Here is a 27,323-nt window from a genome sequence, read left to right on the forward strand (position 1 = left end):
CAAAATTAAAGACTTTATTGCAAAATACAGAATACTTGAATACATTTAAAATATATGTAAATCCATGGCAATACTGCATAAATAACTGATTTTATTTTGTGGATTGTACCTAAGCACTTGCCTTTTATCTTTTGCTCATAGTATATTTAATACATTTTTTAAAAAATTTATTGACTCACTGTTACCATTTGGCATCGTAGTTTTTCACTAAAATTTCTTCTACTAAGAGATGCTGGGAAAGGTTGGGGGCGGGAGAAGAAGGGGACAACCAAGAATGAGATGGCTGGATGGCATCACCGACTCTGTGGACATGAGTTTGAGTGAGCTCCAGGAGTTGGTGATGGACAGGGAGGCCTGGCGTGCTGTGATTCATGGGGTCGCGGAGAGTCGGACACGACTGAGCGACTGAACTGAACTGAACTGAAGATAGGTTATCAGTTTTCAAACACTAGGGTACATATTTGTAACTGAGCTTTGCATTACGTTATAAAACCCTTCCACAATGATAATACTGCTGCCAATTAATAATGCGGCAAAAGTGCTTGCGCCAAAGATAGGCAAAAGTACCATAGAACCACTGGTGCTACTGTTGGAACCCCTTGTCAGTTAACTTGTGCCTAATATCATCCTTATCTTTGGATTTTTTTCAATTTCATATCTCAAAAAGTTTTGTGCTTAAATGGATTTGAGCTGGATTATTTTGTGTTTTGCTGAAGCTCTGTATAGTAGTTTTTATATATTTTTTAAACAGCTTTATTAAAGAATAATTTACATACAACACAACGTATTAAATTACCATGAAATCCATAAAATAGGAATTTTAGTATATCTACAGAATTGTGTAATCAGGTTAAATATTTGAGTCTTTATCCAGAAGGTAACAGAAGACAGCAGGGTTGGGATGATGATGCCAGTCAAAATTACTGTGGTATATAGTTATCAATCAATAAAAGGTAACAATAGCTCAAATAAGTGTTTCTTACTGAAGAATGTCGTCTTCCAACAGGTCTCTCCACATTGCCACTGAAAAAGGGAAAATAATTTACATACACAGTGGTACAGACTGAATTCTAAAACCCATCATTATAATATCCCTTCCATGCTTATAAATTAGTCATCACTTTCACTTAATAAAATTTATATTACAAGACTTAAATTCAGTATTTAGGAAGTAGCATTTTAAAATACATATGGTATATCATATAACTATTTCCTGAAGAACAATCTGCACAACATAGTTTACCATATTGATATAAGTATGATTATAAGATAAATGGACTAAAAAAAAAAAATAAGAAAGACAATTCTCTGGTGGTCCAGTGTTCATTGCTCTGAGCTTCCACTGCAGGGGGCATGGGTTCAATCCCTGGTCAGGGAACTAAGATTCTATAAGCAGCAGTATGGGCTAAAAAAAAAACCAAAAGATAAACAGATCATAAATCAAAAGGCTCTAGCTCTGGTTTTACTACTGTGTGATTTTTAGACCAGGTTTTGAATACTGAAAAAGCCAAACAGATAATTTAGCAGATGTTAAGAAAAATAAGTGGTGTTGAAACTATTGAGAATTCCTTCCTGCCTGGTTTGATCATTACAGCTACTATGCATTCCACTAGGTTAGTTGTTGCCAAGCAAGAATATGAGCCCAATGTCGTAACACTTGATTTTTCAGAAAAAAACTGAAAATCTGTTGCATGAAATTTTGGCAACTAATTCAAAAATTAAAAAACAAAGTTTAAGCTATTTTTCTTTGTCATATATACACATGCCTATAGGCTGTAAACAGCTGCTAGTTTGTGATGCCAACTTTAGACAAATCATTTCCTTGGGCCTCAATTTTCTCATCCTTAAATTGAAGAGATGGGAGGTAGTTTCTAAATCCATCTCAATTTTGACTCTAGATGAGTTTATACAAAGATATGAAAAGAAGTGCTGTGATTCTGTAACATTTACTTCTTTTCCCTGGAACAGACTGGGAAAACATTTCAGAAGTTATCAATATGTCTTAACAATTGGAAAAATATCTTTCTCTGATAAGGAGTTAATGTTTTTAGCTGTATTTCAAGAACTTACTTTTCTTCATTAGCCTCTGAAGACATCCCATCCATTTTTGAAGAAAAACTTTTCTGTAACAAATACACAATAAGAGAAAAGGTGAGAAAAAAGGAAGAGAAACTGTAATGAATGAAGAGATTAAGAACAGAATTGTGATTTTAGGATTACTTTCTGTGAGAGGGCCAAAAAAAGAAGGAAGGAAGGAAGGAAAAATTTTCATTATAGGAATATGAAATATGAAAAATTTTGAGGACTTTACCCTACTCTGCTATAACTACCACTCTTGGAAAATTCCCATATTCGAGATGAACTCAGTGACTAATACTGATTTGGATGATATGGACTTTAATGCTTCAAATAAAAAATCTGTCCTAGTTTATAGGAGTTTATGGATTACATAATAATTCAATCTCAAAACGTAGTCAATCAGCCATCAAAATACAGCTTAATAAAATCTGCACAAAATGCATATTTATCTTATGAAAATTTAACTTTACTCAGCAAAAAAAAAAAAGATACAAAAATAACACTGTAAACACTGTAATTGGGACTTCCCTGGTAGTGGGTGAATAACATCTGCCTGCCAATGCAAGGGTCACAGGTTTAATCTCTGGTCCAGGAAAACTGCACATGCCACTGAGCAACTAAGCCCATGCGCCACAACCACTGAGGCCCAGGCACTCTAGGGCCTGCAAGTTGCAACTAGTGGAGCTTGTGAGCGCAGAGCCTGTGCTCTGCAACAAGAGAAGACAGAGCAATGGGAAGCCCATGCACCGTAATGAAGAAAAGCTCCCATTCACCTCCCAAAGCAACTAAGACCAGTGCACCCAAAAAATCGATCGATAAAATTATATTAAAAAAAATAAAGTGTATTTGATTATGCTTACAATCCCACTCAGTGAGTATCTATCTGTCTTGGAAAGAGTGTGCAAAAGAAGCATAACCTGAAGTTTCTTTAATTGGTCTTAGTTCCTACCTTATCCACAACTATATTATCACTTTATGCATTTTAACTTTAGAACTGTACTCCTGGGTAAGAAAAAATTCCATTGCAGATTTCAAAAAACAGAGTATCTAGAGATTCTGATTAAAAAATATTAGCATTTAAGCCATGAATTCCAGAAAAACACCTACTTCTGCTTCACTGACTACATTAAAGCCTTTGACTGTATAGATTACAATAAACTGTGGAAAATTCTGAAAGAGATGGGACTACCAAACCGTCTTATCTGTCTCCTAAGAAACCTGTATGTGGGTCAATGAGCAACAGAACCAACCATGGAACAACTGACTGGTTCAAAATTGAGAAAAGAGTACAACAAGGCTATATATTATCACCCTGCTTATTTAACTTCTATGTAGAGTAATTCATGAAAAACCCTAGGCTGGATGAATCACAAGTTGGAATTAAGACTTCTGGGAGAAATAACAACCTCAGATATGCAGATGATACCACTCTAATGGCAGAAAGAGGAACTAAACAGCCTCTTGATGAAAGTGAAAGAGGAGAGTGAAAAGACTGGCTTAAAACTCAACATTCAAAAAACAAAGATCATGGCTTCCAGTCCCATCACTTCATGGCAAATAGAAGGGGAAAAAATAAAAACAGTGACAGATTTTATTTTCTTGGGCTCCAAAATCACTGCACATGGTGACTGCAGCCACGAAATTAAAAGATGCTTGCTTCTTGGAAGAAAAGCCATGACAAACCTAGACAGCATATTAAAAAGCAGAGACATCACTTTGCTGACAAAGGTTCATACAGTCAAAGCTATAATTTTTCCATTAGTCATGAACCGATGTGAAAGGTGGACCATAAAGAAAGCTGAGTGCTGAAGAGCTGATGCTTCTGAATGGAGCTGCTGGAGAAGACCCTGGAGAGTCCCTTGGAAAGCAAGGATATCAAATGAGCCAATCCTAAAGGAAATCAATCTTGAATATTCACTCGAAGGACTGATGCTGAAGCTGAAGTTTGGCCACCAGATGCGAATAGTTGACTCATTGGAAAATATCCTGCGGTTGGGAAAGACTGAAGGCAAAAGGAAGAGGGGGTGACGAAGGATGATATGGTCAGATAGCATCACCTATTCAATGGACATGAATTTGAGCAAACTCTGGGAGATAGTGGAGGACGGAAGAGCCTGGTGTGCTGCAGTCCATGGGGTAGAAAAGAGTTGGACGTGACTTGGCGACTGAACAGCAACAACAACCATAATACTAAATTAATATCATATACATAAACTTTCAGAATCAATGTTTGTACACTTTTGGCAATACATAAAAAATTGAAACAAACAAACAAAAACCCAAACAGATGCTTAAAAGATATCTTATTTTACACGCTTTCATCATATATCAGTACAGTTCAGTCGCTCAGTCGTGTCTGACTCTTTGCGACCCCGTGAATCACAGCACGCCAGGCCTCCCTGTCTATCACCAACTCCCGGAGTTCACTCAAACTCATGTCCACAGAGTCGGTGATGCCATCCAGCCATCTCATTCTCAGTCGTCCCCGTCTCCTCCCACCCCCAATCCCTCCCAGCATCAGACTCTTTTCCAGTGAGTCAACTCTTTGCATGAGGTGGCCAAAGTATTGCAGTTTCAGCTTTAGCATCAGTCCTTCCAATGAACACCCAGGATTAATCTCCTCTAGAATGGACTGGTTGGATCTCCTTGCAGTCCAAGGGACTCTCAAGAGTCTTCTCCAGCACCACAGTTCAAAAGCATCAATTCTTTGGCGATCAGCTTTCTTCACAGTCCAACTCTCACATCCATACATGACCACGGGAAAAACCATAGCCTTGACTAGACGGACCTTGGTTGGCAAAGTAATGTCTCTGCTTTTTAATATGCTATCTAGGTTGGTCATAACTTTCCTTCCAAGGAGTAAGCGTCTTTTAATTTCATGGCTGCAATCAGCATCTGCAGTGATTTTGGAGCCCAAAAAAATAAAGTCTGACACTGTTTCCACATCTATTTCCCATGAAGTGATGGGACCAGATACCATGATCTTCGTTTTCTGAATGTTGAGCTTCAAGCCAAACTTTTCACTCTCCTCTTTCACTTTCATCAAGAGGCTCTTTGGTTCCTCTTCACTTTCTGCCATAAGGGTGGTGTCATCTGCATATCTGAGGTTATTGATATTTCTCCCGGCAATCTTGATTCCAGCTTGTGCTTCTTCCAGCCCAGCATTCCTCATGATGTACTCTGCATATAAGTTAAATAAGCAGGGTGACAATATACATCTTTGTTGTACTCCTTTTCCTATTTGGAACCAGTCTGTTGTTCCATGTCCAGTTCTAACTGTTGCTTCCTGACCTGCATTCAGGTTTCTCAAGAGGCAGGTCAGGTGGTCTGGTATTCCCATCTCTTTCAGAATGTTCCACAGAGAAGACTCTACACGTGGACATCACCAGATGGTCAACACCGAAATCACATTGATTATATTCTTTGCAGCCAAAGATGGAGAAGCTCTATTCAGTTAGCAAAAACAAGACCAGGAGCTGACTGTGACTCAGATCATGAACTCCTTACTGCCAAATTCAGACTGAAATTGAAGAAAGTAGGGAAAACCACTAGACCATTCAGATATGACCTAAACCAAATTCCTTATGATTATACAGTGGAAGTAAGAAATAGATTTAAGGAACTAGATCTGATAGATAGAGTGCCTGATGAACTCTGGACGGAGGTTCATGACATTGTACAGGAGACAGGGACCAAGACCATCCCCATGGAAAAGAAATGCAAAAAAGCAAAACGGCTGTCTGAGGAGGCCTTACAAATAGCTGTGAAAAGAAGAGAAGCGAAAAGCAAAGGAGAAAAGGAAAGATGTAAGCATCTGAATGCAGAGTTCCAAAGAATAGCAAGGAGAGATAAGAAAGCCTTCCTCAGCGATCAATGCAAAGAAATAGAGGAAAACAACAGAATAGGAAAAACAAGAGATCTCTTCAAGAAAATTAGAGATAGCAAGGGAACATTTCATGCAAAGATGGGCTCGATAAAGGACAGAAAGGTATGGACCTAACAGAAGCAGAAGATATTAAGAGGTGGCAAGAATACACAGAAGAACTGTACAAAAGAGATCTTCACGACGAAGATAATCACGATGGCATGATCACTCACCTAGAACCAGACATCTTGGAATGTGAAGTCAAGTGGGCCTTAGAGAGCATCACTACGAACAAAGCTAGTGGAGGTGATGGAATTCCAATTGAGCTATTTCAAATCCTGAAAGATGATGCTGTGAAAGTGCTGCACTCAATATGCCAGCAGATTTGGAAAACTCAGCAGTGGCCACAGGACTGGAAAAGGTCAGTCTTCATTCCAATCCCAAAGAAAGGCAATGCCAAAGAATGCTCAAATTACCGCACAATTGCACTCATCTCACACACTAGTAAAGTCATGCTCAAAATTCTCCAAGCCAGGCTTCAGCAATATGTGATCCGTGAACTTCCAGATATTCAAGCAGGTTTTAGAAAAGGCAGAGGAACCAGAGATCAAATTGCCAACATCCGCTGGATCATGGAGAAAGCAAGAGAGTTCCAGAACAACATCTATTTCTGCTTCATTGACTATGCCAAAGCCTTTGACTGTGTGGATCACAATAAACTGTGGAACATTCATCATATATAACAGAAGCCAAATTAAAGAACAATACTCCATCATGAATCTGAACCTGAAGTAAAAGTCTGCTTATTTTTCAGTATCAATTTACTTAATTAGCTGTTAATATAGATATATAAGGCAATGGGAATCACCTAGGATTTGATCTCTGACTCTCTCCTTTTGTCCATCACTTTCTCAGCCTGTTTATCCATTTTTCTGGTTTTACTTATCTCTTGTTCACAGATTATACCCATATCTACTTAAAATAATATTTTTAATTTAAAGTTTTAGATAGTACATACTATCCTCTTTCCCTAAAGCAACTACCTCCACTACTTTAATTATTTTGTTTTAAAGAAAACTCTCTTACCTGCAACCATCTCCATCTCATACACAGACACTCTATATCCAGATATATATAGTACAACAAAGTAAAGATTAAATGCTAATTTTACTACAATAAATGTAAGATCCTAAAAAAAAAAAAAATAGCAAAAAGGAGCAATTTGTGAAAAGAAGAATGTAGCATGGTCACGTTGGTTATATTCCAGAAATGAAGAATTGGTTCAACATTAGAAAATCAATTTTACAATTTACTATCCTAACAGATTAAAAGGGAAAAATCATAAATGATCTCAACAGATTAAAAAAAGTTTGATGATTTTTAACATCCTTTCAAGTTAAAAAAAATTAGCAAACTAGGAATAGAAAGTAAATTGCTTAATCTAACAAACAGTATCTATTTTAAAAGCAGCAAACATCAACTTCACAGTAAAACTGAAAGTTTTTCAAGATCAACCAAGTATGATAGCTGTTTCCACTTCTATTCAATCTAGCACTAAGTCTTAGTGATTCTATTTCCAATTTATATCCCAAATTCATTCCCTTCTATCTTCAGTGCCACCACCATAATTCAAGGTGTCCTCAATCTCTCAAGTAGAATATTATAATTTCCATCTCATTGGTCTCCCTACTTCTACTCTTATCCCCCTGAAGTCCTTTCTCCACATAGTAGGCAGTTATTTTCTTAAACACAAATCACCTTTAAGACATTCCCTATGTAAAACCCCTTAAAAGCTTATCATTGTACTGAAAATAAACTCTTTACCAGGACCTACAAAGTTTTACAAGATCTGGATCCTGCTTGCCTCTCAGACTTCATACTTAATCTCATACCACTGTCTCTCTCTCTGTGCTAGACACACTGGCATTTCTATTCCTGCACAAACAAAGCTCTTCCCCAAGTCATCAAAATTTTATTTGCTATTATTTCTTGGCAAGAAAGCCAAGAAAAGTACTCTCTGTATCACTGTATATGTCTCCTGTGTAGCATTACCACAACTGTAATTTAAAAGTTTGTTATGTAAATTAATTATTCCTTTTATCTTCCCAAACTAACTGATGGAAGAAATTTTCACATATTTAAGTATGGTGAAGCCATTGTAATCAAGCCAGATTACACATGATTTGGCTTGAACTTTATTCTAATTAGAACAGCCAGTGTTATAGCTTATCTAACATACACTATACATGTGCTTTAGCCATTAAAGAAGAGGGTACACTGTCCAGAAATAAAGAATGTCTGTTTTGAAGATAGACATAAAAGCCTCCCTGTCTAGGACATCAATGCTAGTACTCCTTTGATAATAAGCCTCCCTTCCTAGGCTCCAAGAACATATTGACCGGCTGTGTATGTGTTAATCCTTCTTTAAGAAACACTGAAGGAAGGTACCCTTGTTATATTTGATGTTCTTTGTTCTGACAAGATATAAAACTGCACTGATAATCATGCTTCTCCAGAACAGTTCCTCAGAACTGAAAGACTGTCTCCCAGGCTATACTTCTTAGTTTGACTCAAATAAAATTCTCTTCTGTTCTTATTTATAGATTGACTATTATTTGCATCAACATATCCTTGCTTGAACAGTAAACTCCATGAGAATAGGGCTGGTGTCTCTTATGTTTACTGTCACATTTTGAGAATTTGGCACAGTGCTTAGTACATAATTTGAGCTCAATAAATTCAATGCCTTCCATATTTTTTTCTCCTTTTTGAAATATTTTCAAGTCCATATTCAAAATTCACAGATAAAACTTATAGTACTATCAAATTCTTGTTGCTCAGTCACCAAGTTGTATCCAACTCTTCACAACACCATGGACTGCAGCACACAAGGCTTCCCTGTCCCTCACCACCTCCTGGAGTTTGCCCAAGTTCATGTCCAGTGAATTGGTGATGACATTCAACCATCTCATCCTCTGTCAGCCTCTTCCCCTTCTGCCTTCAATCTTCCTCAGCATCAGGGTCTTTTCCAATGAATCACCTCTTTGCATCAGGTAGTCAAAGTATCAGAGCTTTAGCATCAGTCCTTCTGAAGAGTATTCAGGGCTGATTTCCTTAAAGATCGACTGGTTTGATCTCCTTGCTTTCCAAGGGACTGTCAAGAGTGCCACGGTTCAAAAGCATCAATTATTTGGCACTCTGCCTTCTTTATTGTGCAGTTCTACATCTGTACATGACTCCTGGAAAAACCATAGCCTTGAGTCATCTAAACATCTTAGTTGTTTGAAACAGTTATTGTGCATAATCCCTGTCTCTCTGCCAGACTTAGTGAGCACTTAAATGATAAGAGTCAAAGCTTACTGATGTCCTCTTTTAAAAATACTCTATTTATTACATATCTGTAATTTCCACTTCCAACAGAAATAGGAGACTCCAGACTCTCACATTAAACTTCATGTGTAAAATGCTGTTATGGTTGGACTTTTGATCATCTTCATATTTATTGATAATTAGTTGGTTCCAAAGCTGTGCATCCAGCACGTAAGGAGGGGTGCTGCGCATACTCACAAAGGGGTTCTGGAATAGTTTACATTTCTGAGGGAAACAATTCTCAACATCGATCGACTGCTAGTTCAAAAGAGTACCCATTGACCTTACACTAGTTTTGGTTACATATTATTGCAAAGCTGGATTTGTGGCAGTTGCTGTGATATAAAGCAAGTACTTTTGATCAATGTGGCCCTGGAAACGAGCATGGCAGTGTCCGATTCTAAGATGTGAAAGTTGTGTAGTGTTCAACATGAAATGGAGACAGACACTATGGACCTTGTTCCCCATGTTCTCCACCTGCCTTTTGTCTATGGAAAAAGTTTACCCAAAGAATAAGCATAATCTGGAACAACAGACTGGTTCCAAATAGGAAAAGGAATACGTCAAGGTTGTATATTGTCACCTTGCTTATTTAACTTATATGCAGAGTACATCATGAGGAACGCTGGGCTGGAAGAAGCACAAGCTGGAATCAAGATTGCTGGGAGAAATATCAATAATCTCAGATATGCAGATGACACTACCCTTATGGCAGAAAGTGAAGAGGAACTCAAAAGCCTCTTGATGAAAGTGAAAGAGGAGAGTGAAAAGGTTGGCTTGAAGCTCAACATTCAGAAAACAAAGATCATGGCATCTGGTCCCATCACTTCATGGGAAATAGATGGAAAAACAGTGGAAACCGTGTCAGACTTTAATTTTTGGGGCTCCAAAATCACTGCAGATGCTGATTGCAGCCATGAAATTAAAAGACGCTTGCTCCTTGGAAGGAAAGTTATGACCAACCTTGATAGTATATTAAAAAGCAGAGACATTACTTTGCCAACCAAGGTCCATCTAGTCAAGGCAATGGTTTTTCCAGTGGTCATGTATGGATGTGAGAGTTGGACTGTGAAGAAGGCTGATCGCCGAAGAATAGATGCTTTTGAACTGTGGTGTTGGAGAAGACTCTTGAGAGTCCCTTATACTGCAAGGAGATCCAACCAGTCCATTCTAAAGGAGATCAACCCTGGATGTTCATTGGAGGGACTGATGCTAAAGCTGAAACTGCAATACTTTGGCCGCCTCAGGCGACGAGTTGACTCACTGGAAAAGACTGTGATGCTGGGAAAGGTTGGGGGCGGGAGGAGACGGGGACGACGGAGAATGAGATGGCTGGATGGCATCACCGACTCTGTGGACATGAGTTTGAGTGTACTCCAGGGGTTGGTGATGGACAGGGAGGCCTGGCGTGCTGTGATTCATGGGGTCGCGGAGAGTCGGACACGACTGAGCGACTGAACTGAACTGAGAAGTGAGAAAATGCAGAAACAAAGGAAAACAGCAAAAGAGACTACATAATAACAGTTTAGTCATCAAGCATAGTAAAGGACCTTTAGTTCCTTCTCAAGGGCTATAGATACTATTCTGAGCCATATCCTGTGAGCTCGTAAAGATACTGAAACCCCCACCAGGTGGAAGAAGTGAACTACATGATGACTAGACTGTAGTCATGACATAAGCTGCCACTGTTCACAGAATTAGTCCCAAAGAAATGGGAACAAGCCCATCCTAGAACTGAAGATCAACTGTATTTAAAACAATCAAGATAATGTTGGTCAGACCACCGCACGATCAATTTCAAGATGACTGTCAGAGATGACTGTGCTGTTTCTGCACGTAGCCTCTCCCTATATCTGTAAAAGCTGTTGCCCACTGATCATCAGTGGGGGAGAGCTGGGCTTTGAACAGAAGTCTGCCCTCCTTGCCCGTTGCCAGCATCCAAAAAGAAGCAAACTTTCCTTCCCACCAACCTTGCCTCTTTATTGACTTTTGAGCGGTAAGCAGTCGGACCCCATTTTCAGTTATAAACAGGTACACAAATCCAATCAAATAATTGCGATTATTTAAGAACAAAATAAAATATCTTTTCATTCAATTTATGTATATGTCAATAATCTCAGATATTCAGATGACACCACCCTTATGGCAGAAAGTGAAGAGGAGCTAAAGAGCCTCTGGATGAAAGTGAAAGAGGAGAGTGAAAAAGCTGGCTTAAAACTCAACATCCATAAAACTAAGATTATGGCATCTGGTCCCATCACTTCGTGGCAAATAGATGGGGAAACAATGGAAACAGTGACAGATTTTATTTCCCTGGGTTCCAAAATCACTGTGGACAGTGACTGCAGCCATGAAATTAAGATGCTTGCTCCTTGGAAGAAAAGCTATGACAAACCTGCTGCTACTGCTGCTGCTAAGTCGCTTCAGTCGTGTCCGACTCTGTGTGACCCCATAGACGGCAGCCGACCAGGCTCCGCCGTCCCTGGGATTCTCCAGGCAAGAACACTGGAGTGGGTTGCCATTTCCTTCTCCAATGTGTGAAAGTGAAAAGTGAAAGTGAAGTCGCTCAGTCGTGTCCGACTAGTAGCGACCCCATGGACTGCAGCCTACCACGCTCCTCTGTCCATGCGATTTTCTAGGCAAGAGTACTGGAGTGGCTTGCCATTGCCTTCTCCGATGACAAACCTAGACAGTGTAATAAAAAGCAGAGACATTACTTTGCCGACAAAGGTTCATATAGTCAAAGCTATGGTTTTTCCAGTAGTCATGAATTAGTGAGATGTGAGAGTTGGACTATAAAGAAAGCTGAGAGCCGAAGAATTGATGCTTTTGAACTGTGGTGTTGGAGAAGACTCTTGAGAGTCCTTTGGAAAGCAAAGAGATCAAACCAGTCAATCCTAAAGGAAATCAACCTTGAATATTCACTGGAAGGTCTGGTGCTGAGGCTGAAGTTCCAATACTTTGGCCACCTGATGCAAGAGTCCACTCATTGAAAAAGACCCTGAGGCTGAGAAAGATGATTGGATGGCATCACCGATTCAATGGACAAGACTCTGAGCAAGCTCCGGGAGATGGTGAAAGACAGGGAAGCCTGGCTTGCTGCAGTCCATGGGGTCTCAAAGAGTCAGACACGACTGAGCCACTGAACAACAGTTAATATATTTCACAGTGTCCAATGATACAGACTCTAGACCTGTACTATATCAGATAGTACAGATCTACAGTCTATATCATTTAAATTTAATTAAAATGCAATAAAATTTAAAATACCGTTCTTGTCACAATTAGCCACACCGTACGTGCTCAATAGTGATATGAGATTAATGAGTACGGTGCTGGGCAATGCAGAAATTAAACATTACCATTAACACTGGAAGTTTTACTGGACAGCACTGTCCTACTACCAATATCTAAGGCATCTTTTACTTTCTCTTACTTAGCATCAAACACATCATTAATATTACCACTCCCAAGTATTTTTCACCCAGTTTACACCTTGTAAACATTTCCAGCCATTCACATTGTCAAGAAAAATCATACCACTTGGAACCCAACCTTTACAGTACTTTAACTTCTCATCTCAAATCATTCTTTCCTTCAACTTCCACCTCAAATACCACTTTCTCCAAGAAGCCTCCTCTAGTCTCCATTGACGAAAAGCATCAAATAAGCTGGTCTGTGTTTCCACATTCCTTTAGAATGTTCTGTAATCCTTTACAGTGTCTTGCTTTATAGTTATCTGTGTATATTAATTCCTTCTCGTTCTGGACTGTAAATTCTAGATGAGGGACTGAATCATCTGCTCCCTGCCCGAGTACAAGACAAGAAATCCAATACATATCAGAGGAATTCGACTGATCCAATTCAATTGAAAACTTCAACCTTAATACCTAAAGTAAGCTCTGCTTTGGTCTTCTCTGTCATATCTCTATAAACCTATCTTTAAGATTCCAATCGACAAAACATATTTTTAGAACTTTTTTCTTAAACTCTACTATTGAGACAAACAGCAAGAAAAGACTCCTTAACTCTAGCTTAATAATGCACCGAGGATTTTTTAAAAACTTATTTGTGGCGTACTAATACTGGCTTTATTTATGTTATTACATCCGCAGAAAACTCAAAACCTGCTCAGTGCCGCTAGCACTCAGATCAGACACTGTAAATAAACCATAAACAGAGTTCAAAATCACAGTTCTGTCACTTCATTTATAGCTAAGAAAAGACTGAGTAAAAAATGCAAACACCCGTGAGGTCCCCAAAGAAGGGAGAAGGAGGTAGGTGCTAGGGACAGTCCTGAAGCCCTGACAGAAGATGGCGGGGCGGGACGCGGAGAGAGCCGCGGGCCGGCGACCCAGGGCCGCTCGGGGGGCCCAGGTGTGGATGGAGACTGCAAGCGGGGCGAGAGGCGGCACAAGTGTAGGCCGAGGTGAGAAGAGAGCGAGTCCCGCACCGGGGGAGAAGCGTCCGTACCTGAGCCCGGAGAGTTCTGAGGCGGTCCGGCTGTAGGCGCGTCCCTCTCCTCCCAGCGTGCGGCCTTGAGTCCGCTCTAACAAAACCTAAATCCCGCGCGCGAAGACCGGGAAGAAAGTTACCGGCCACGGCCCAACGGCTTCACAAATTCTCCTCAGACTTGTTTGTGGGCTTCACGCTCCTCAGGTAGCTCACCCCCAGCCCTTCACGTCTCCTCATAACGCCCAGAGGCTCTCTGTAAAGCATTCAAATCTAACCGCCTCGCTGACGCGCAGGCGCAAAGCCGCTCAACGCGTCGGCCCCGCCCCTTCGGCTGAGGGCCCTCCCTAAGATTTCTTCAATCAGAGTTTTTCCCCAGTTTGTATGCCAATTTTATTTCTTTCAAGGTTATCTCATTTTCCACGGAATTTTCCTTTATTCCTCCCCATTGCAGATTCCTCACTGCATGGGAGCGGCCATCTTCTTTTTATTTCTTGCTGTAAAAGAGATCGGAGCTTTGCTTCCGTACAAAATGGCGGCCTCCATTCCATTGCGTCACATCCCCCTAGTTTTACTCCCTATAGCTACCAGGAAGGAGTAAGTTTCGGGGACGAGGTGGCCGAGTGGTTAAGGCGATGGACTGCTAATCCATTGTGCTCTGCACGCGTGGGTTCGAATCCCATCCTCGTCGGGTGTAGAATTTTTTTTTTCTTTTTTTTTTGCCTCTGATTTGAACCGATGACGGCAAATTTCCTTGCGGAATGGAAAGAGTTGCTTATTCATTGCAAGTATGATTTACTAGTCGACTTTGAAACCTCCGGTTTGACTCTTGAAAGACGGATTTTGGAGAATTCTGCCCTCGTGTATAAAGAAAAAGGAGGGAAAGAGGCATTTTCTGGGAATCAGATTATCGCTATTTACATGTGTTCTCGTGGTGGTCTAATCAGTATTAATTAACTCAGCTCCTGACTGAGGAACTTCGGTTACTGTGGACTCTAACCCCAGCGTTTTTCATACCTGTTGTTACTATGAAATATCAGATCTTACTTCAAAAGCTACCGTGAGACTCTGTTCAGGGTTCTCTTCCAGTCCCTAGCAGGCTGCAGGTGCTCAAGAAAAGTACTCAACGTTAAAAAAAACATGTTGACAGCACTTGGAAACTTGGTAGTTATCTAGAAGTCAGAGAGGTGAAAACATAGCTGCCTTCCCAGAGGAGAAAGTTTTAATTCTTCTCTTGAATTTAAGCGGAGAGGGAGTAGAAAAAGAACAGAGATTCTCCTCCTGAAAGGTCATCAGGCAGAGTCTTTCAACTCACATTTAACCACTGTCATTTATCCAGTATTCGTCTACAGGCACCACAATGAATTACAGCACTTTAATTCACAATAACCCTGTGATCACGATAGACATGTTTATTACTCCATTTTACAGATGAGGACTCTGAAAGATAAACTTGTCCAAGGTTATACAGCTTTTGTAATTCCAGAAAAGGCATTTAACTTAAGTCTATCAAACTCTGGTGGCCCTTCACCACCACCCTATATGGTGCTGAAAATTAGTAAAAAGCGCTCATCAATCCTTTGCGGTCATGGTTTACACATTCTCTCTGCACTGAATGGTACCCCAGAACCTGACACTGGGCGGATATCTTCAGCCCTGAGAGTAGAAATCAGGCTCCAGTGACTCCTCCCACATCAATCCAAATCCCTTAGGAATGTAGATACCTCCCAGAGCTGAGGGCTGAGGGTCACCCAAGCACTTTGCTTTCTAATCCATTCACCACCCTGTTGCTTGAAAGGGTTTCAACCTGGGTTTCACACACTCCCAAGGGGTTCGTGGATAGAAATTAATTGGTTATTTGGCTGGGAGAAAAAAAATTGTAGCTTCATCTTCATTAGTCTCTAATTGAAAGCACTTCCTTCTATTAATAAAGGTAAGCAACAAAATACAGTAATATTAACCTTACCTGTGATTTTTGTCACCAACCGAAATAACAGATATTGTATCATATTAGCGATATGCAATACTGCTATTGTTTTATGCTCATTACAGATACAGTACTTCAAGATACTGGTAGTTATTGGAACTACCATTAGATCTTGTAAACTTAAGCATTCATAAGGAAGTATATGCATTGTATTATTAGGTCACCAATTTTTTAATTTTTAATTTTATTACAGTTGATTTATAATTTATTAATTTCTGCTGTACAGCAAAATAATTCAGATATATATATATATATATACACACATACTTTTTCATATTATTTTCTAGTATGGTTTATTATAGGATATTGACGTAGTTCCCTGTGCTGTACAGTCGGACATTGTTGTTTATCCATTCTGTATATAATAGTTTGCATTTGCTAATCCCAAACTCTCAATCCAGCCTTCCCCTCCTCTCCTGCCTCTTGGCAACCACAACTCTGTTCTCTATGTCTGTGAGCCTGTTTGTTTTGTAGATAAATTCATTTGTGTCATAGATTCCACACATATGTTAGATTCCACATGTAAGTCATATCATATGGTATTTCTCTCTTTATGACTTCATTTGGAATTAAATCACAGATTTTAAAACTATTTTGATATCTGTATTCCAACATAATTCCATTCCGTTCCGTTCAGTCGCTCAGTCGTGTCCGACTCTTTGCGACCCCGTGGACTGTAGCCTACCAGGCTTCTCCGTCCATGGGATTCTCCAGGCAAGAATACTGGAGTGGGTTACCATTCCTTCTCCAGCCAACATAATTAGTTGACTTTATATATAACAAACTTAATTTTATGCATGTAAAACCAATATTCTGAGAAGGGACCCATAGGCTTCACCAGACTGCCCAAGATCTGTATCTCAAGAAAAGATTAAGAGCTCCTGAGGGATTTTCTGAAGTGTCCTCAACACATCAGTCTTAAAACCCCTCCCCTGAATTAGGCCTTGTTCTGTCTCCCTGACCCCTTTGCGGATGCTTTACTTACTCCTCTCCCTGGATCATGCTCCTGCTCCCCAACACCTCCTTCCTATCAACCCCTTCCTGGCTGGCTCCTGCTCCTCCTTCAGATCTCAGCTTCGATATCATCCCCATCAGGACGACTTTCCTAGCCCTGCAACCTGCAGCTCCTTCTTAGATTTCTCTCACCTCGTCCCATGCTCTTCTGCTTCTGGGTCTTTGTACCCCTCCTGGATGTTCCTGTAGCTCCGTGTGTCTTCCTCAGCATTTGCCAGATGGTATTTAAACTGTCCACTGGTGCTTCGACCTCTCCAACGAGTGGCAAGTCTGCATCATTTTTCTGAGTTTTGCCTGCTTCTCACAGTGATGACTTCCTATGGAAACTTGATAAGGTGTATCAATGTGTCTGCTGCTGCTGCTGCTAAGTCACTTCAGTCGTGTCTCTATAAATAAAAAGTGAGTGGGTTGTTTTCTCAAAGGAAGATCTTCAGCTGTAAAAATTCTGAAACTATAAAGCACTGGAAGTGTCTTGAGATTAAAAAGAAAAAATCATGAGTGGAAGCTCACTTTTCTATTCCTCATTTCTTTACCTGTTTTCATGCTTAGTTCATTTGTGGTTTCTTTCATATGAAATTGCAGTAAGTCTTGCTATGATGGTCCCAGTTTTTTTGCATTTCTGTGATCTTTTGATGTATGAGTTGTGCTTATTTTACCTCTTTCTCGAGACTTAAAAGGATTAAGGCTAACACAGAAAGGTAGAGTAAGTCTCTAAAATCCAGAGAAAAGATTGTAAATCTCCTCTTGGATTCTGTCTGAAGTCACAGCTGGAAAAAAAAAGGATTAACAACATGCCATATTATTTAAAAGCCCAGGGGTGGTGGTGTGGGGACTTGGATTCAGTTCAGTTCAGTTCAGTCGCTCAGTCGTGTCCGACTCTCTGTGACCCCATGAATCACAGCACGCCAGGCCTCCCTGTCCATCACCAACTCCCGGAGTTCAATCAAACTCATGTCCACAGAGTCGGTGATGCCATCCAGCCATCTCATTCTCGGTCGTCCCCTTCTCCTCCCGCCCCCAACCTTTCCCAGCATCAGAGTCTTTTCCAGTGAGTCAACTCGTCGCATGAGGTGGCCAAAGTATTGCAGTTTCAGCTTTAGCATCAGTCCTTCCAATGAACACCCAGGATCGATCTCCCTTAGAATGGATGGATCTCCTTGCGGTACAAGGGACTGTCAAGAGTCTTCTCCAACACCACAGTTCAAAAGCATCGATTCTTCGGCGATCAGCTTTCTTCACAGTCCAACTCTCACATCCATACATGACCACGGGAAAAACCACTGCCTTGACAAGACGGACCTTTGTTGGCAAAGTAATGTCTCTGCTTTTTAATATACTATCAAGGTTGGTCATAACTTTCCATCCAAGGAGTAAGCGTCTTTTAATTTCATGGCTGCAATCAGCATCTGCAGTGATTTTGGAGCCCCAAAAAATAAAGTCTGACACGGTTTCCACTGTTTTTCCATCTATTTCCCATGAAGTGATGGGACCAGATGCCATGATCTTTGTTTTCTGAATGTTGAGCTTCAAGCCAACCTTTTCACTCTCCTCTTTCACTTTCATCAAGAGGCTTTTCAGTTCCTCTTCACTTTCTGCCATAAGGGTGGTGTCATCTGCATATCTGAGGTTATTGATATTTCTCCCAGCAATCTTGATTCCAGCTTGTGCTTCTTCCAGCCCAGCGTTCCTCATGATGTACTCTGCATATCACTGCAGATGCTGATTGCAGCCATGAAATTAAAAGACGCTTGCTCCTTGGAAGGAAAGTTATGACCAACCTTGATAGTATATTAAAAAGCAGAGACATTACTTTGCCAACCAAGGTCCGTCTAGTCAAGGCAATGGTTTTTCCTGTGGTCATGTATGGATGTGAGAGTTGGACTGTGAAGAAGGCTGATCGCCGAAGAATCGATGCTTTTGAACTGTGGTGTTGGAGAAGACTCTTGAGAGTCCCTTACACTGCAAGGAGATCCAACCAGTCCATTCTAAAGGAGATCAATCCTGGGTGTTCATTGGAAGGACTGATGCTAAAGCTGAAACTGCAATACTTTGGCCACCTCATGCGACAAGTTGACTCACTGGAAAAGACTCTGATGCTGGGAAAGGTTGGGGGCGGGAGGAGAAGGGGACGACGGAGAATGAGATGGCTGGATGGCATCACCGACTCTGTGGACATGAATTTGATTGAACTCCGGGAGTTGGTGATGGACAGGGAGGCCTGGCGTGCTGTGAATCATGGGGTCGCGGAGAGTCGGACACGACTGAGCGACTGAACTGAACTGAACTCTGCATATAAGTTAAATAAGCAAGGTGACAATATACAGCCTTGACGCACTCCCTTTCCTATTTGGAACCAGTCTGTTGTTCCATGTAAACTTGGATTAGTAATGGAAAAATAAATTTATAATAAATGAAGGCTGTAAGAGTTAGAGGCGCCATCTACTGGAGGAGCTGCAGCAGAAGACTTGGACAAGATAGTTCTGCCTGATCTGCTAATACATTTTGAAAGATTCCCATTACCCCCCCAAATTTGTCACAAGCCACAGACCAAGGAAATCATTCTCCATCAACACCAGTTCTTCATAAGTCCTATCCTGAACTGTTGCAGGACCCCTCAACCTCTGGAAGACCAGAAAAGAAAGAACTATTGTACAGCCAAATTGCATTACCAAGATATTCCAGATCTCTTTATTTCAGTGCCAGGGAATGAATCTTCATTCTGAGTCCAGCTTCAAGAAGACCCATTCTCGATGGAGAATGAGGTGCTCTGGAAAAAATTGTCCAGTGTTTAGCTGGTGATGGTCTGCTGCCTGGGCAGGCCCTTATGTGTCAGCCTTCCTCACAGACAAAGCTCTGAAGTGAAATGTGTACGTGTGTGTGTGCGCGCACACGCGCCTCCAGTTCGTTTCTTAAACTCTTACAAGAAAAACCCAGACCAAGGGGTGTAAGACTTGCAAAGGTTGGTTTTGAGAGGTAGGCAATGATATAAGTTAAATCCTTCTATTCCTTACCATTAGGAAGTGTAATCCCACTGGGAATCATCTCTGGGAAGACAATCGTGACAAGGTCTGTGACGTGATGCGTTAGTTGCTCAGTCGAGCCCGACTCTTCACAACCTCATGGACTGTAGCCCACCAGGCTCCTCTGTCCATGGAATTTTCTGGCAAGGATACTGGAGAGGGTTGTCATTTCCTTCTCCAAGGGAATCTTCCCAATCCAGGGATCGAACCTGGGTCTCCTGAACTGCAGGCAGATTCTTTACTGACTGAGCTATGAGGGAAGCTCCAACAAGGCCTGAAGAGGTTCAGGAATGAATCCAGGAATTCTCTGAGTCTGAAACACCAACTCAAAACTTTTTTCTCAAATCATTTCCTTAGCTTCATGCTATCACATGAAAACATCTACCTTGCCAAAATAACTTCTGGGAATGTCTAGTAAGCTGAAAACTAAACAATATATCATATTGAAGATCAATAGAACAAAAATTGAAATCTAGCTTATACTTGCTTGGAGAAGACAAAATGAATAAATGCCAATAGAACTGGGGAAATGGGGAACAACACTTACTATAGCCCGTGCTTTGTAACTTCTGCAAAGATAGCTATGAATAGACAGCTAGCAACAGTTACACTTTTCCTCATCATAGTGAGAATGAGCAATGCCCGAGATTCCAAATTTCAAAATTTTCATTTGAGATCTTCAGAATGAAGTAAAACTGGGTCAAACTCAACTTCAACAGGGTGAAATTAATGGATGATGGCGAGACCTAAGAACACGACTGGTGATGCAGAGTTAGAAACAGAAGCAGTAATTCCTTTTCTGATTGTGGTACTGTGGAGTAGAAAGTTTTTCATATTTCTCTTTGGGCTAAATAAAAGGTCATTGGCCCTGAAAACCCCTAATGACTAGGTTCAGAGAGCTTCTGAGTTAGTGAACAAGAAGGCATCCACATGCCGGAGAGTGACCCACCTGAATTCTATGGAGTCAGAAGCTCCTGTGCTCAGACTCTTCCAAACCTTGCCCTACATATCTCTTCATCTTGCTGGTCTTTCCTAGCCTCTAATATCCTTTGTTCAGTTCAGTTCAGTTCAGTTGCTCAGTCGTGTCCGACTCTCCACAACCCCATGAATCACAGCACGCCAGGCCTCCCTGTCCATCACCAACTCCCGTGGAAACTGTTTTCCTGAATTCTGTGAGTTATTCTAATAAATGGTTGAACCCGAGGAGGGGGTTGTGGGAAACTTTGATTCACAAGTAACAGTTTGGACCTGCCATTGTCATTTGAAGTGGAGACAAGTTTTGTGGGACTGAGTCCTTAATTTGTGGGATCTGACCCTATCTCTGGGAAGATGGTGTCAGAGGTGAGTCAGATGGTAGGATACCCAGCCTGTGTCAGAGAATTGCTTGATGTGGGGAAACCACCACATATTTTAAAAGTACAGAGTATTCTGTGAATAAAGAAAAGTGAGTTTTTCTTTTCCAGTATTTAAAATAAACACAGAAGCAGAGAGGTAGGGAGAAATAAGGAACTGCTATTCAACAAGTGTAAGGTTCCAGTTATGCATGATGATTAAGTTCCAGAGATACTGTACTGTGCCTATAGTTAACAGGATCATGTTGTACACACTGATTTGTTACGGGGCTGATCTCACATTAAGTGTTTTCACCACAATAAAAAAAATAAAACTTTTGTGAGTCATAGGACACTGCCAATAAAGTGAAAAGACAACCTACAGAATGGGAGAAACTATTTGCAAATTATATATCTCTTAAGGGTCTTATATGCAGAATATATAAATATTCTTATAATTCAACAAGCCAATCCAAATTAAAAACGGGCAAAAAATTTGAATAGACATTTCTCCAAAGAAGGTACACAAACGTCCAACAAGCATATGAAAAGATGTTTAACATTATTAGTCCCAAGAGAAATGCAAATCAAAACCACAATACTACTTCAATCCCACTAAGATGACTATAATCAAAACAACGGAAAATAACAAGTGTAGGTGAGGATAGAGGGAAATTGGAACCCTTGTGCATTTCCTATAGGAATGTAAAATGGTTCAGCTACTGTGGAAAAGTTTAGTGATTCCCCTAAAAATTAAACAAAGAATTACCATATGACTCAGCAATTCCACTCCTTGGTATATACTTGAAAGAACAGAAAACATGTATTCAAACAAAAATCTGTACACAAATGTGCATAGCAGCACTATTTACAATAGCCAAAAAGTGGGAACAACCCAAATGCCCAATGAATGGGTATAACAAAATGTGGTATATCCATGCAATGAAATATTATTCAGCCATAAACAGGAATGAAGTACTGATGCATGCTATAAACTGGATGAAGCCTGAAAACATTATGCTAAACAAAAGACAACAGACACAAAAGGTCACATGTTGTATGATTCCATTTGTATGAAATGTCCAGAATAGGCAAAACCATAAAGACAGAAGATTGGCTAATGGAATCAGGAGCTAGGTGGAAGAGGAAATGGGGATTGCCTGTTTAATGATTATGGGTTTCCTTTTGAGTGATGAAATATTTTGGGACTAATTAAGAAGTGAGGGCTGGCTGCACATCATTGTGAATGTAAGAACCGCCACTAAATTGTATGTTTTAGAATGGCAATTGTGCTGTGAATTTTACTTCAATTAAAAAAAGAGAAAAAGAAACAAGTAATGAGAAAACTACACACACAAGGTATTAGAAAAAGAGCTCTATTTACAAACCAGAAAGTCCCCAAACTCTAGCTGGAGGGAGAGGAAGGAAGAAGGTAGCAAGTATGAGCAGGTCCTTTAAGAGCCCAACTTCACCCCCGAGAAACTCTTAAGTACCAGCCCACGTGATCCTACTTCATGGCCCATTCCTGTTCCAATCCAATAAATAATCCCTCCATTGGCCATAGCCCTCAGTGTTCTTGCCAGTCATCTCGTGCCCAGGCAGGCATTGGTGAATGGTACTCAAAGTCTGGCCCTTTATAGCGCAGGGCATGCAGAAACATCACAAGGTCCTGGGGCGAGGGATCCTGTGGCACTCTCCGGCACTCTGAACAGAGTGGGTCTGTCTCTTGATTCACAACATCCATTTTGGTTGCTTTCCCTGATGCCACAGGCACTCCATCCAGATCCCGAGGGGCTGCCTCAACTGCTCCATCCATCTTCTGGGTAGATGCAGCCATCTCTTCTAGGCAGTCCTTGCTGAGCTCTGAGGAAGGTGCTGTAGAGTCTGGGGGTCCTGAGCACAGGTCACCTCCACAGAGATCAAGCACATCCAGACTCTGTTTGGCCTGGTGCTCTGCTACAAGGTCCCGCAGTAGTTCCTCATCTGTCTTTGGAATGTGGCCGCCTCGGCCTCGTGAGGGGCCCCAGGCAGCTGAATTGTAGATGGGGTCATTGAGGATGGGGTGGCCCAGGAACTGGAGGTGGACTCGGATCTGGTGGGTGCGGCCTGTAAGTGGCCGGCACCGTACCACACTGGAGTGGCCATTGTAGCTCAGTCTCTGGAACACTGACTCACAGGGCTTGCCCTGAGGATCTACACGGCACACCCCCACCTTGTAAGACACCACCAAGATAGGTTCCTTGCAGGTTACTTCTTCGGCAGGGAACTCCCCTGCCACCCGGCACACGTACTCCTTCTCCAGCTACACAGGAGGGAAGAGGGAGAAAGTCAGTGCATGAAGCCCAGACCCTTTTCAGTGATGACAAATGCACCCTATCAGACAGAAGGGGGTTCAAACCCCAGCTCCACCATTTGCCAGCTGCACAATCCTAGGCACATTACAGTACTCAGAAACCCATTAACTTGTCTAGAAAATGTTTGCTTAGAAAAGCATTTATTTCAACAGGGCTATTCCAAGGATTTAGTTAGCTGGGCTCTAACAAGGAGATCAATCCTGGGTGTTCATTGGAAGGACTGAGGCTAAAGCTGAAACTCCAACACTTTGGCCACCTCATGCGACGAGTTGACTCACTGGAAAAGACTCTGATGCTGGGAGGGATTGGAGGCGGGAGAAGGGGATGACAGAGAATGAGATGGCTGGATGGCATCACCGACTCGATGGACATTAGTTTGAGTGAACTCCGGGAGTTGGTGATGAACAGGGAGGCCTGGAGTGCTGTGATTCATGGGGTCGCAAAGAGTCGGACACGACTGAGTGACTGAACTGAACTGAACATACTTGGTATTGAGCCTGGTAACAGGTAAACAGTAAACAATAAATGTAATCAGATCCAGAATTACAAGTCTCAAGACTACAATCACCACTATTTAACTCAAACTATTTAACTATTTCTCTGGAGAAGGAAATGGCAACCCACTCTAGTACTCTTGCCTGGAAAATCCCATGGACAGAGGAGCATGGTAACCCAAACCTCTTCCAACTCTATCCAGAATCTTTCCACCAAGTAGACTCTCTCCACAGTCTTAAAAACCTTGCTCAGCCTGTCAGTATTTAAAATTTTCAAAACAGCAAATTACAAGAGAGGCAGTATATGTTATCTCTAAAAACCTTTTGAAACTTAAGAGATAATAACTTGTCTCTGGCACTTCAGGTGCTGACCTTCCTGAAGATGGGAAGCTTGAGCAGATAAATACAAAGGCTCACTTCAGATCTAGAACTCAGTGACACCCTTTCGATGCAGAGCATTTGTGAGCCCAGAAGTGGCCTGCAAGAGGCAAACTCAGCCTGGCTCACCTGCCGGTCCCGAACCTGTTCATGAATTCTCTCTGAGACGGCTGCTGTTTTGGCAAACATGAGGACCCCGGAGGTAAGGCGATCAAGCCGATGCAATGGGTGTAACTCCTTTAGCTGGTGCTCCTTGCCCAGGATGAAGATGACCGTGTTGTGTCGGAAGCGGCCACAGGGGTGGACAGGAATGGAAGAAGGCTTGTCTACGACCACCACATCTTCGTTCTCTGCTAGCAGGCGGATGGGTTCTGCTGTAACTGGTGGCTCATGCCTGTGCACTGTGTTCCGTAAGAAGTCATTGTCCTGCCAATGACACAGGCAACTGGTCAGCCCAGGGTCCAGCCACCTATGATCAGTCAACTTCACACACAACTTCCCCCCATCTTCCTTACTGGATGAAAGAATGGTCACAGTACATCCTTAAGCAGAAAAAGCAGTATACACAGTGTATTCTTATTTTGTAAACACACAGACACACAGGCAGAAGCAGGCATTGAAAAAGAGCTAGGATATACCCAAAATGTTACATATCTCTGGATGGCGTGATGATGGATTTTGCTGTTCTGATTATTTGTATTTTCTCTACAATCAAGTTATATTTCACAATATGGTTTTCTAAAATTAAGGGAAAAATCCTCCATAAACTATCACTTATTGTGACCTTGAACACCACCAAGCTGTAAGTCCAGAGATTTGGGCTCTAGACCTGGATTTGCTACAGACTTACTGCATGCTCTTAGGGAAGTCACTTAACTTCTCTAGGCCTCAGTTCCCTTATCTGTAAAATGTGAGCATCAGTCCTGACCTGTGCTTCAAAACTGTCACTGATTCAAACCACTCATTCTCCAAATGCCTTGCATCCCCTCACAACCATGGTGAGGTGGTGTTAATGACAGTGTCTGGTACCTCTCAGCTGTGATGGAAATTTAAAGAAGGGTCAAAGCACTGGGCTACACAATTCTAGTCTCAATCTCTTTCATTTCACAGTTCTATCCTATCAGGCTCTAGGATAAATAATTTACGTGGAAGTTATAAGAACACAGGCTTCCCTTGTGGCTCAGCTGGTAAAGAATCCCCGTGCAATGTGGGAGACCTGGGTTTGATCCCTGGGTTGGGAAGATCCCCTGGGGAAGGGAAAGGATATCTACTCCAGTATTCTGGCCTGGAGAATTCCATGGGCTGTATAGTCCATGGGGTTGAAAAGAGTCAGACATGACTGACTGACTGTCACTTCACTTCACTTATAAGAACACAGGTGTTGGAGGTGGCACTGTGCCTTACCTCTGTGAGGTTGATCTTAGTTTCCTCGACTTCCTCACAGGCAAAATGAGGTGACAGAATCTACTCCACAGGGTTGTCATTGGAATTAAATGTTAAAGTACATAAAATGCTTAATGTTGTGCCCTGCACACAGTCAAGAGATATAAATGATGGTCTCGGTTATTACTATTTGTACAAAGATCTACAATGCAAGGCAGAAAGTCATCAGTGCCACAAGACTGCATAAAAGGAACTGTAGGAATTCCCCGGTGCTTCCCTGGTGGCTCAAACGGTAAAGAATCTGCCTGCAATGCAGAAGACCAGGGCTCGATCCCTGAGTTGGGAAGATCCCCTGGAGAAGGAATTGGCAACCTACTCCAGTACTCTTGCCTGGAGAAGTCCATGGACAGAGAAGCCTGGTAGTTCATGGGATCGCAAAGAGTCAGACACGACTGAGCGACTAACTTTCACTTTCACAAGAATTCCAACTTCTATGTCTTGGAAACACCAAAGTCGCTTTGATGGAGGGGATAAGGGGGCTGAGGTCTGAAACATAGGGGCAGTCTACCTGCGGGAATGGAGCGGTAAAAGTGTTACAAGTTAAAACGAGAACGCTTCAGAATGACCCCGAATTTACTCCGGTACCTATGCCTTAGTAACCGAAAAAAAACCATGCCCCCTTTCGGGCAGGCCCCATCAGGACTCCACCTTGAGCACAATGCTGAGGTCCTGTACCGGCTCCTCGTTGAGGTGCAGGCGTCCCGCCCGGACAGCGGCCTCATAGTAGGCCAGGGGCTGGGCTCTGAACTCCGTGCCGAAGACGTGCAGCAAGCTGTGGCCCACCCAGCGGCCTTTGCAGTAAGTCCGGAAGTCAAAGTAATAGGGCCGCACTTTGCGCAAGCCGCCTTCAAAGTAGTAGCTGGTCTCAGCGAAGTGCTCATCGCCGAAGCTAACCCCTGCCCGCCGCTTCTTCGGGGGCGGCACAACGCGCTCTCCAACCGCGCCCCGCCGCTTCTTCCGTTTGCCAGGGCCCGGGGCTGCAGCCGGAGCCCGCTCTCCGTTTCCTGAGGGCCGCTTCGCGTCCCCCGAGACCGGCTCCGCTGCTGAACCCGCCGGCTCCGGGTGCCCAGGGGGCTGCTCACCCCTCGCGTCGCCGCCCGCATCTCCGTTTTGCTGAGCTGGAGCCCCCAGCCCGCTCGCTGCCTCAGGCCCGGTCGAGAGTCTCTCCGCCATGGGTCCCCTACAGGCACCCCAAGTCCTGGCAATTGCCAGGCACCGGAGATTGGAGCACGCTTGCCCAAGCAGCGGGAGCCACAACCGGCCTCCCGGCCACATGACCCAGCGGCGGCGGCCTCTGGGTCGCGATCTGAGGGCGTCACTCGGCACCAACCAATCAGTGAGACCTGGTGCCGAGGCGGGACCGCGCCGAGAACAAGCGTGGGGCGGGAAGGAGTTGAAAGCTGCAAAAATGACTCATTAAAAGTGTAGATTCCATGTAGATATGCTCGAAGTTCCTTTACTCTGGAAAAACTCTTGAAAGAGTTATTACTATTTCAAAACAAAACAAAATGAAGATTGCTAAACTCTGAATGTACTG

At 42.2% G+C, this 27,323-nt stretch overlaps 2 protein-coding genes and 2 non-coding genes across 4 annotated transcripts in view; 2 read left to right on the plus strand and 2 right to left on the minus strand.

Moving 5' to 3' along the window:
• The window catches only part of KNL1 (kinetochore scaffold 1), a 70,114-nt gene extending 55,868 nt beyond the window's left edge, over nt 1-14,246 (minus strand). Inside the window, 3 exon segments of the mRNA XM_055436912.2 lie at nt 984-1,023; nt 2,071-2,123; nt 13,787-14,246. Coding sequence (XP_055292887.2) covers nt 984-1,023; nt 2,071-2,105 — 75 coding nt within the window. The 5' untranslated portion in view covers nt 2,106-2,123; nt 13,787-14,246.
• Nucleotides 14,247-14,374: 128 nt separating this feature from the next.
• On the plus strand, nt 14,375-14,456 carry TRNAS-GCU (transfer RNA serine (anticodon GCU)). The gene has a single exon. It is a non-coding gene; the product is annotated as a tRNA-Ser (tRNA).
• A 2,962-nt stretch (nt 14,457-17,418) lies between these two features.
• On the plus strand, nt 17,419-17,535 carry LOC129563640 (small nucleolar RNA SNORA26). Its single transcript, XR_008687383.1, has one exon. It is a non-coding gene; the product is annotated as a small nucleolar RNA SNORA26 (small nucleolar RNA).
• A 4,942-nt stretch (nt 17,536-22,477) lies between these two features.
• RPUSD2 (RNA pseudouridine synthase domain containing 2) lies at nt 22,478-27,070 on the minus strand. Its single transcript, XM_055436941.2, has 3 exons — nt 26,435-27,070; nt 24,473-24,769; nt 22,478-23,419 (listed from the first exon to the last, which is right to left on the minus strand). The coding sequence occupies exons 1-3, from the start codon at nt 27,059-27,061 to the stop codon at nt 22,685-22,687; spliced, it is 1,659 nt and encodes a 552-aa protein (XP_055292916.2). The 5' UTR covers nt 27,062-27,070; the 3' UTR covers nt 22,478-22,684.
• Nucleotides 27,071-27,323: the final 253 nt, after the last annotated feature.

The sequence above is a fragment of the Moschus berezovskii genome, chromosome 9, assembly GCF_049115385.1.
Source record: "Moschus berezovskii isolate FMDL1 chromosome 9, NW_MosBer_1.0, whole genome shotgun sequence".
Lineage (NCBI taxonomy): Eukaryota > Metazoa > Chordata > Mammalia > Artiodactyla > Moschidae > Moschus > Moschus berezovskii.